This window comes from Carcharhinus amblyrhynchos, unplaced genomic scaffold (assembly GCF_965287045.1).
Source record: "Carcharhinus amblyrhynchos unplaced genomic scaffold, sCarAmb.v2.hapA chromosome_1433, whole genome shotgun sequence".
Classification (NCBI taxonomy): Eukaryota; Metazoa; Chordata; class Chondrichthyes; order Carcharhiniformes; family Carcharhinidae; genus Carcharhinus; species Carcharhinus amblyrhynchos.
In genome coordinates this window covers 1-11,151 of record NW_027651173.1, presented here as the reverse complement: position 1 = coordinate 11,151, position 11,151 = coordinate 1, and the positions used below count along the sequence as shown (strand labels likewise).

The 11,151-nt window shown below is 57.2% G+C and overlaps 1 protein-coding gene across 1 annotated transcript; it reads right to left on the bottom strand.

Annotated features, from left to right (window-relative positions):
- Positions 1-1,469: 1,469 nt before the first annotated feature.
- LOC145340795 (disco-interacting protein 2 homolog B-A-like) lies at positions 1,470-11,012 on the bottom strand (the record flags this gene model as incomplete). Its single annotated transcript, XM_080185258.1, has 8 exons — positions 1,470-1,746; positions 4,379-4,502; positions 5,160-5,334; positions 7,140-7,214; positions 7,973-8,030; positions 8,750-8,811; positions 9,770-9,940; positions 10,842-11,012. Coding segments are annotated over 8 exons (1,089 nt in total), but the record flags the coding sequence as incomplete, so codon positions are not given.
- Between the last annotated feature and the right edge of the window lie 139 nt (positions 11,013-11,151).

Below are 11,151 nucleotides of genomic sequence, written 5' to 3'. Positions count from 1 at the left end.
GTGTGTGCGCATGTGTGTGTATGTGTCAGTGTGTGCGCGTGTGTATCAGTGTGTGCGCGTGTGAGTGTGTATGTGTCAGTGTGTGCGCGTGTGAGTGTGTGTCAGTGTGTGCGTGTGTGAGTGTGTATGTGTCAGTGTGTGCGTGTGTATGTGTCAGTGTGTGCGCGTGTGTGTATGTGTCAGTGTGTGCACGTGTGAGTGTGTATGTGTCAGTGTGTGCGTGTGTATGTCAGTGTGTGCGCGTGTGTGTATGTGTCAGTGTGTGCACGTGTGAGTGTGTATGTGTCAGTGTGTGCGTGTGTATGTGTCAGTGTGTGCGCGTGTGTGTATGTGTCAGTGTGTGCACGTGAGAGTGTGTATGTGTCAGTGTGTGCGTGTGTATGTGTCAGTGTGTGCGTGTGTGTGTATGTCAGTGTGTGCACGTGTGAGTGTGTATGTGTCAGTGTGTGCGTGTGTGAGTGTGTATGTGTCAGTGTGTGCGTGTGTGAGTGTGTATGTGTCAGTGTGTGCGTGTGTATGTCAGTGTGTGCGCGTGTGTGTGTATGTGTCAGTGTGTGCACGTGTGAGTGTGTATGTGTCAGTGTGTGCACGTGCGCGAGTGTGTGTTAGTGTTAGGGTGAGTTTGACTCACTGTTAAGCCATGGAAATGTATGGATCAGGAATGTGCCGTATGTGGTTTGGGAAGGGATGGGTTAACACTGGGAGGTTAGTTACCCTCACAACAGGGGGAGGAGGGTGCGGGGGGGGGCGCGGGATTTGGGGCGATCCCAGACCAATCCGGGAAGGGGGTTGGACGATATTCCTCTAAGCGGGGAGCGCAGGGAGAGAGGAGTCCAGTCTTGGGGAGCGCGGGCGAATTCTCACCACGCTCTCTCTCTCTCCCCTTCCCGGAGAGGTCGACACATCCCCACCCCCCATCCCCCTACCAGCCCTTCTCCCCTCCGTCCCTGCCTCCAAATCCCCCACCCCACCCCCCCCCCCGACTCAACAACAGCACCAATTAATGAGCATTAAATCCTCATGTTAAATATGTGAGTTTTCCCCATTACACCCCCCCTCCCACTCCCTCCCTACACTGTACATTCCCCTCCCTCCCCACCCTCCCTGCTCTCTGCCAGAGCGACTGAGAGCCCAGAGTACGTACAAAGAGAGACCGTTTGTTAACCAGTTTCCACATTCCCCCCTCCTGTCAGCTGGGGTTCTGTTGAAATGTACAATTTGCATTTCCTTCACTCTCTCGCTGTTCCCCCCCACTCCCGACGCTCGCTGTACATTCCCCGCCCTCCCAGAGCGACGGAGAGTTTAGAGCACGTATAAAGAAAGACCGCTTGTTAACCAGTTTCCGCATTCCCCCCTCCCCCACTCCCGTTCGGCTGGTGTTCTGTTGAAATGTACAATTAGCGATTCCTTCGCTCCCCCCCCGCCCCCCAACCCCGGTGCGAATCCAGCGACCTCCCCGCCCCCCCCCCCACCGTCCTGCCGGGGGCTGGACATCACATGTTGTAGGCCACGTAGATGGGGTCCAGTTGGTCTGCCAGGAAGCTGTCCCTCAGGTGCATGCGCTGTTTCTCGCCCCTCGAGTTGATGGGCACCACGCCAGGGTCCACCACCACCACCACCCCCACAACCAGGCAGTGCTCCTCCAGCACCACCCCCGTCACCAGGGGCACCAGGTCCAGGGCTTCGTGTTCCGAGCCACTCAGTTCCACCACAACCACCAGCAGGTTGGTCCAGCTGAACACGGCACTGCGACACAGAGAGAGAGAGAGAGACGGAGAGAGATAGTGACCATCGATCGCCACGTTCGCCCACGCGCTCACATCCCCCGCGCTCCCTGGGCACCACCACCGACAGAGAGAGAGAACATGCTGCGGTGCAGAGGGACCTGGGGGTCCTTGTGCACGAGTCGCAAAAAAACCCAGTCTGCAGGTGCAGCTGGTGGTCAGGAAGGCGAATGGGATGCTGGCCTTTATAGCGAGGGGGATAGAATATAAAAGTAGGGAGGTCTTGCTGCAACTGTACAGGGCACTGGTGAGGCCGCAGCTGGAGTACTGTGTGCAGTTTTGGTCGCCGCGCTTACGCAAGGATATTTTGGCCTTGGAGGGAGTGCAGAGGAGGTTTACTAGGCTGATACCGGAGATGAGGGGATTGGACTATGAAGAGAGACTAAATAGACTGGGTCTGTACTCGTTGGAGTTTAGAAGGATGAGGGGAGATCTCATTGAGACGTATAAGATGATGAATGGGATGGATAGGATAGAGGTGGAGAGACTCTTCCCGCTCAGAAAGGACAGTCGGACTAGGGGGCACAGCCTCAAGATAAAGGGGGGGCGGTTTAGAACGGAGTTGAGGAGGAACTTCTTCACTCAAAGGGTGGTGAATCTCTGGAATTCTCTGCCCGTTGAAGTGGTGGAGGCTGCCTCGCTAAATATTTTTAAGTCACGGGTAGATAGGTTTCTGATAGACAGGGGAATTAAGGGGAGAAAGCGGGAAAGTGGAACTGATCCACTTCAGATCAGCCATGATCTTACTGAATGGCGGGGCAGGCTCGAAGGGGCTGGATGGCCGACTCCTGCTCCTATTTCTTATGTTCTTAGAACAGAGACCAGTACAGCGCAGGAAACAGGCCCTTCGGCCCTCCAATCCTGCCCCACTCATTGGTCTAACGAGACCATTCTTCTGTATCCCTCCATTCCCAGTCTGTTCGTGTGACTATCCAGATAAGTCTTAAACAATCCCAGCGTGTCCGCCACCCTGCTGGGCAGCACATTCCAGGCCCCCACCACCCTCTGTGTAAAATACCGTCCCTCTGATATCCGAGTTAAACCTCGCCGCCCCCCCCCCCTCACCCTGTCACCCCTCGTGTTCGTCACCTCCCACCTGGGAAAAAGCTTCCCACTGTCCACCCTACCTACACCCCTCCATAATTTTATCCACCTCTATTAGGTCTCCCCTCATTCTCTGTCTTCCCAGGGAGAACAGCCCCAGTTTACCCAATCTCTCCTCAGAGCTAAGACCCTCCATAACCAGGGCAACATCCTGGTAAACCTCCTCTGCAACTCTCTCCAAAGACCTCCACGTCCGTCTGGCAGTGCGGGTGACCAGAACTGGACTCCAAATGTGGCCTAACCAACGTTCTATACAGCTGAAACATCAGACTCCAGATTTTATACTCTATACCCCCTCCTATAAAGGCAAGCACGCCATATGCCATCTTCACCACCCTCTCCACCTGTTACCATTAAGGATCTGTGGACCTGCACCCCCAGGTCCCTCTGTGTGTCGATACTCCTGATGGTTCTGCCATTTATTGTACAGCTCCCCCCCCTACATTAGATCTACCGAAATGCATTTGTCTGGATTAAATTCCATCTGCCATTTCTCCACCCAAGAGGGGGAAACATGGCTGTGTTACCACCCACCCTTCCAGACACCTTGGTCTCTGCGCATTCTCCCTCGTATCTGAGTGCATTTCCTCCGATTTCCTCCCACAAGTCCCAAAGATGTGTAGGTTAGGGTGGATTGGCCATGCTAAATTGTCCCTTAGTGTCCCAAAGATGTGTAGGTTAGGGTGGATTGGCCGTGCTAAATTGTCCCCTTAGTGTCCCAAAGATGTGTAGGTTAGGGTGGATTGGCCGTGCTAAATTGTCCCCTTAGTGTCCCAAAGATGTGTAGGTTAGGGTGGATTGGCCGTGCTAAATTGTCCCCTTAGTGTCCCAAAGATGTGTAGGTTAGGGTGGATTGGCCATGCTAAATTGTCCCTTAGTGTCCCAAAGATGTGTAGGTTAGGGTGGATTGGCCGTGCTAAATTGTCCCTTAGTGTCCCAAAGATGTGTAGGTTAGGGTGGATTGGCCATGCTAAATTGTCCCTTAGTGTCCCAAAGATGTGTAGGTTAGGGTGGATTGGCCGTGCTAAATTGTCCCTTAGTGTCCCAAAGATGTGTAGGTTAGGGTGGATTGGCCGTGCTAAATTGTCCCTTAGTGTCCCAAAGATGTGTAGGTTAGGGTGGATTGGCCATGCTAAATTGTCCCTTAGTGTCCCAAAGATGTGTAGGTTAGGGTGGATTGGCCGTGCTAAATTGTCCCTTAGTGTCCCAAAGATGTGTAGGTTAGGGTGGATTGGCCATGCTAAATTGTCCCTTAGTGTCCCAAAGATGTGTAGGTTAGGGTGGATTGGCCATGCTAAATTGCCCCTTAGTGTCCCTTAGGAGAGAGAGAGGGGCAGAGAGTGATAGCACGATAGTTCAGACTTTGCTCCCCAGTGTTGTTCTCGCTCTGAACGTCTCTGACTTTCCCCATCAGGAGTTTAGCTGTGTCGCACTCTCGCTCCCGCCCCCACCCCCCCAAGTTACTGAGAAGACTATTCTACCCAGCTCACCATTCTCCAATGCCCCTGTGAGCCCGAGAGACGGAGGTCTCAATGTCGATGGGATGGTAGCGAAGACCGCGAAGTTCCAGTGTCTCATCGAGAGCTCCCACAATGTAAAGTGCATCGTGTCGGTCTAGAGATAGCAAGAGAGAGAGAAGGCACAGAGCTGTCAACACTGCATTTAATCCCAGCGCAGTGCTGAGGGAGCGCCGCACTGTCGGGAGCGCACGAGGGAGCGCCGCACTGTCGGGGGAGCCAGCGGGAGCGCCGCACTGTCGGGGGAGCCAGCGGGAGCGCCGCACTGTCGGGGGAGCCAGCGGGAGCGCCGCACTGTCGGGGGAGCCAGCGGGAGCGCCGCACTGTCGGGGGAGCCAGCGGGAGCGCCGCACTGTCGGGGGAGCCAGCGGGAGCGCCGCACTGTCGGGGGAGCCAGCGGGAGCGCCGCACTGTCGGGGGAGCCAGCGGGAGCGCCGCACTGTCGGGGGAGCCAGCGGGAGCGCCGCACTGTTGGGGGAGCGCCGCACTGTCGGGGGAGCGCCGCACTGTCGGGGGAGCGCGAGGGAGCGCCGCACTGTCGGGGGAGCGCGAGGGAGCGCCGCACTGTCGGGGGAGCGCGAGGGAGCGCCGCACTGTCGGGGGAGCGCGAGGGAGCGCCGCACTGTCGGGGGAGCGCCGCACTGTCGGGGGAGCGCCGCACTGTCGGGGGAGCGCCGCACTGTCGGGGGAGCGCCGCACTGTCGGGGGAGCCTGAGGGAGCGCCGCATTGTCGGGGCGTCCCAATGCTACTCACCCCCACTAGCGTCGGTGAGTTCGGTCCTACGGACAAAACCGAGGTATCCTGTCCGGGCCCAGAGTGTCTGCACATCGCCAAAGCTCAGCTTAGTGTTGAAATGATCGGCTTGGAGACTCTCATCACCATCAATAGCGTAATAACCACTGGAATTGTGAGGACTGTTCACCCAGATCTGAGAGAGACAGAGAGAGGGAGAGACAGACAGAGAGAGAGAGAGACAGAGAGAGAGACAGAGAGAGAGACAGAGAGCGAGAGAGACAGAGAGCGAGAGAGAGACAGACACAGAGAGAGAGAGGGAGAGAGAGAGAGAGAGAGACAGACACAGAGAGAGAGAGAGACAGAGAGAGTGAGACACAGAGAGAGAGAGACACAGAGAGAGAGAGAGACACAGAGAGAGACAGACACAGAGAGACAGACACAGAGAGAGACAGAGAGCGAGAGACAGAGACACAGAGAGAGACAGAGAGTTTAAGTTTTAAATTTAAAGTTTATCAGTGTCACAAGTTAGGCTGACATTAACACTGCAATGAAGTTACTGTGAAAATCCCCCTAGTCGCCCACTCCTGTTCGGGTTACACTGAGGGAGAATTTAGCACGGCCCCAATCCACCCCTAAACCAGCACGTCTTTCAGAGTGTGGGAGGAAACCAGAGCACCCGGAGGAAACCCATGCAGACACGGGGAGAACGTGCAGACTCCACATTTGCCCTTTGGGAGAGAGTTTTTGATTTATTATTGTCCCGCGTATGGGGATACAGTGAAAAGTATTGTTTCTCGCATGCTGTACAAAGCATACCGTTCATAGAGAAGGAAAGGAGAGGGTGCAGAATGTAGTGTTACAGAATGGAGTGATAGCCTTTTTCCTCGGATGGAGAAAGCTAGCACGAGGTGGCATGGCTTTAAATTAAGGGGGGGTAGTTATAGGACGGATGTCAGGGGTAGGTTCTTTACCCAGAGGGCGGTGAGGGATTGGAATGCCCTGCCTGCTGCAGTTGTAAATGCGCCTAGTTTGGGGGCGTTTAAGAGATCCGTGGATAGATTTATGGACGAAAAGGGATTGGTTTAGGTTAGAGGGTCATTGTTTTGTAACTGGTCGGCGCAACATCGTGGGCCGAAGGGCCTGTTCTGCGCTGTAATGTTCTATGTTCTATGTCACAGCGAGGGTGTAGAGAAAGATCAGCTTAATGCGAGGGAGGTCCATTCAAAAGTCTGACGGCCGCAGGGAAGAAGCTGTTCTTGAGTCGGTCGGTACGGGACCTCAGACTTTTGTATCTTTTTCCCCCCGACGGAAGAAGGTGGAAGAGAGAATGTCCGGGGTGTGTGGGGGGGTGGTGAGGAGGGGGGGGGGGGGGGGGTCCTTGATTATACCGGCTGCTTTTCCCCCGAGGCAGCGGGAAGTGTAGACGGAGTCAATGGATGGGAGGCTGGTTTGCGTGATGGGACTGGGCTACGTTCACACACACACACACACACAACCCTTTGTAGTTCCTTGCGGTTCAGTCAGTAAATTGCGGAGGGCAGATTATTTTTATCCATCCCTGGGCCATGGTTGTCACTGGCTGGTTCAGTATTTACTGCCCCTCCCTAGTTGCCCCTTGGAGGGACAGTTGAGAGTCACCCACATTGTCTGTGTGTCTCTGGAGTCACATGTAGGCCAGACCGGGGTAAGGACGGCAGATTTCCCTCCCTAAAGGGGAACTGGATGGGGTTTTTCCCCCCACAATGGGGTCATCAGGAGATTCTTAATCCCAGATATTTTTTATTGAATTCAAATTCCCCACCGTCTCCGTGGGTGGGATTCGAACCCGGGTCCCCCAGAACATCAGCTGGAGTTTCTGGGTTTACAGTCTAGCGATAACACCCCCCCGGACATCACCTGTCCCCTAACTGAAGGTGCAGACTTCTCCCCCATTCTGTACCCCCTTCCAACCCCCTGCTCCCCCACCCCCGACTCCCCCCCTCAATGTCCACCACTCACCTCCCCCAAATGTGCATCTCCCAGGGGTCCCCTCGTCTCCGGATTCACAATGATCACTCGTACACCTGGTAACATCTGTGGGAAGAGAGAGAGAGTCATCCAGGTTAGAGCGGGACAGAGAGAGAGAGGGGTGAGGGACAGAGAGAGAGGGGAGAGACAGAGAGAGAGGGGAGAGACAGAGAGAGAGAGGTGAGGGAGAGAGAGAGAGGGGGGGAGGGACAGAGAGAAAGAGGGGGGAGGGACAGAGAGAGAGAGGGGTGAGGGACAGAGAGAGAGAGGGGTGAGGGACAGAGAGAGAGAGGGGTGAGGGACAGAGAGAGAGGGGTGAGGGACAGAGAGAGAGAGGGGTGAGGGACAGAGAGAGAGCAGAGAGAGAGAGAGAGGGGGGACAGAGAGAGAGAGGGGTGAGGGACAGAGAGAGAGAGAGAGGGGTGAGGGACAGAGAGAGAGAGGGGGGAGGGACAGAGAGAGAGAGGGGTGAGGGACAGAGAGAGAGAGGGGTGAGGGACAGAGAGAGAGAGGGGTGAGGGACAGAGAGAGAGCAGAGAGAGAGAGAGAGGGGGGACAGAGAGAGAGAGGGGTGAGGGACAGAGAGAGAGAGAGAGGGGTGAGGGACAGAGAGAGAGAGAGGGGTGAGGGACAGGGAGAGAGAGTCATCCGGGTTAGAGCAGGACAGAGAGAGAGAGGGGGCTAGGGATAGAGAGAGAGAGGGGTGAGACAGAGAGAGAAGGGGAGAGACAGAGAGAGAGGGGTGAGGGACAGAGAGAGAGGAGGAGAGACAGAGAGAGAAGGGGAGAGACAGAACTGAGGAATTTTCAAAGGTATTTCCTCACCTTGCCAGATTCGATGAGAGGTAGGCTCTGTGGGGCTCCCCGCTCGACCAGTCTCACTCTGTGAGCAACACATGTCCATTAGTACCTGCTCCAAGAACCCCCCCCACCATCAGAGGGTCAGTGCTGAGGGAGCACCACACTGTGGGAGGGTCAGTGCTGAGGGAGCGCCGCACTGTGTGGGGAGGGTCAGTGCTGAGGGAGCGCCGCACTGTGTGGGGAGGGTCAGTGCTGAGGGAGCGCCGCACTATGTGGGGAGGGTCAGTGCTGAGGGAGCGCCGCACTATGTGGGGAGGGTCAGTGCTGAGGGAGCGCCGCACTATGTGGGGAGGGTCAGTGCTGAGGGAGCGCCGCACTGTGTGTGGGAGGGTCGGTGCTGAGGGAGCGCCGCACTATGTGGGGAGGGTCAGTGCTGAGGGAGCGCCGCACTATGTGGGGAGGGTCAGTGCTGAGGGAGCGCCGCACTATGTGGGGAGGGTCAGTGCTGAGGGAGCGCCGCACTGTGGGGAGGGTCAGTGCTGAGGGAGCGCCGCACTGTGTGGGGAGGGTCAGTGCTGAGGGAGCGCCGCACTGTGGGGAGGGTCAGTGCTGAGGGAGCGCCGCACTGTGTGGGGAGGGTCAGTGCTGAGGGAGCGCCGCACTGTGTGGGGAGGGTCAGTGCTAAGGGAGCGCCGCACTGTGTGGGGAGGGTCAGTGCTGAGGGAGCGCCGCAGTGTGGGGAGGGTCAGTGCTAAGGGAGCGCCGCACTGTGGGGAGGGTCAGTGCTGAGGGAGTACCTACCTGTCGTGCCGTAGTGCCTTCAGATCGACGTAGACTGTGGTTGGGTCAGGCCCTGATGTCCCCTGGAAGGAAAAGTTCAGAGTGTTACCCTGCTGAGGTGCGTTGGCGGGGGAGGGGGCAGAGAGAAGGGGGGATGGGTAAGTTCAGGGTGACCATTGGAAAGTGAACCCAGACAGGACGAAGCGTGCCTCACCCCCAGACAGCCTCTGTCAAGACATCGAACCCTCCCCGTCCCTACAGCCCCCCCCCGTTACAATGGAAATTGCTATGTAAACATCACGCTGTAGAGCAGGCCTCCAGCCAGAGGGGGCACTGTCGTCCCCACTCCAACTGGGAGAGCAAGCAGTCCATTCTCTCCACACCCTGTACTAATCCCCAGGCACTGACCCCGGAACCTAGACACTGACCCAGACACTGACCCCGGGACCCCGACACTGACCCTGGGACCCAGACACTGACCCCGGGACCCAGACACTGACCCCCAGCACCCAGATACTGACTCCGGGATCAAATACTGACTCCCAGGACCCAGACACTGACCCCGGGACCCAGACACTGACCCCCGGGACCCAGACACTGACCCCCGGGACCCAGACAGCTTTAGGATAATTAATGACAGCCTCAAACTGACCGAGTGACGTAGAGAGACAGAGAGAGAGAGACAGAGAGAGACAGAGACAGAGACAGAGAGAGACAGAGAGAGACAGAGACAGAGAGAGACAGAGAGAGACAGAGACACAGGGAGAGAGAGAGACAGAGACAGACAGAGAGAGAGACAGACAGAGAGAGATAGAGAGAGACAGACAGAGACAGAGAGACAGACAGAGAGAGAGAGAGACAGAGACAGAGAGACAGACAGAGAGAGAGACAGACAGAGAGACAGACAGAGAAGGAGAGTGAAGGGGTGAATGGCGAGGTGGTAGTCGTGACCAAGAGCGTTACCCTGGATTTCAGGATTACGTCCCCCACCCCCCTTCACGTCACCTCCCGGCACCCCACCCCCCTCGCCTCTCCGGCTACCTGCAGACAGATGGCGATGTTGACTCTGGCCCCGAACGTGGTGCTGACCGCCCGGGGGGACAGGCCCAGGTCCTTGAAGAGTTTGGAGAAAGACTGTGTCAGTGCGATCCTCGCTCGTTCCTCAGCCACTACCACACAGGTCCGTACGCACGATAGGTTAACCCCCCGAGCCTGCGGACAGAGAGGGTAAGGGTCAGCACCGAGAGACACCGCGACCCCATAACCCCGCACTGACCCTCCCTTTAACTCCGCGACCCTGCACTGACCCTCAGTCCTTGACCAATTGATCCAACAGACCGAGTGATCGATGGGGGGAGCGGGGGAGCGCGCGGGGAGTGTGAGTGAATGGGGGAGGTGGCACTCGCTACCTGGATTGTTACCCTGGATCTCAGGAACAGCAGCCCAGTGACAGTCCCACAGTGTCTCCCTCTGGGGGAAGAGGGGGTAAATGGGGCAGAGAGCAAGGGGAAGCCTGAGGGGTAAATGGGGAGAGAGAGGGAGAGAGAGAGGGGGATTGCAGCAGAGAATGGCAAGGTGGTACTCGTGACCCAGAGCATTACCCTGGATCTCTGGATTAGCAGCCCAGTGGCAATCCCACCGCAACACCGCCTCCCTCTGTGGTGGAGGGGGGGGCGGGGGCGGGGAGGGTGAGTGCGAATGGACAGAGCTTGGGGTGCAGTGAATGTGGGCCGGGATAGGAAGAATCTAAGGGGTGAATAGGGAGGTAGTAGGCGCTACCTGGATCGTTACCCTGGATCTCAGGAACACGAGCCCAGTAACAATCCCACAGTGCCTCCCCCATGTGGGGGAAGGGGGGTAAATGGGGCAGAGAGCAAGGAGGAGCCTGAGGGGTGAATGGGGAGAGAGGGAGAGAGAGAGAGAGAGAGGGATTGCAGCAGAGAATGGGAAGGTGGTAGTCGTGACCCAGAGCGTTACCCTGGATCTCAGGTATACTAGCCCAGTAACAATCCCACAGTGCCTCCCTCAGTGTGTGTGTGTGGGGGGGGGGGGGGGGGGGCTAAATTGGAAGGCCGTTGTCTCGCACCCCTCCCCCCCCACCCCCCCGCCTTACCTTCAGGCTCTCCGTCTGCGACCCGAGCCCCTTGGTGCAGAGTTCCATGACCGAATAGGAGCAGAAGGTGTCCCGCACCTTGTACTGACTGACGGCCCACAGCCAGAGGGGGAGGTTGGCCTCCAGCTCCACGGGGGGGATCAGGATGGACTGGTGTCCACAGTAGACCCTGCACAAGACACAAACCGGTCAGTCAGGAGGAAGAATCCTCTCCCCCTTCCCTGGCCAGGACCGACTGACCCACCCCTCCCCTCCTCACATTGCCCCATTCTGCCCAGACCGCCCCCCCCTCTCCAGCCCACGGACTGAC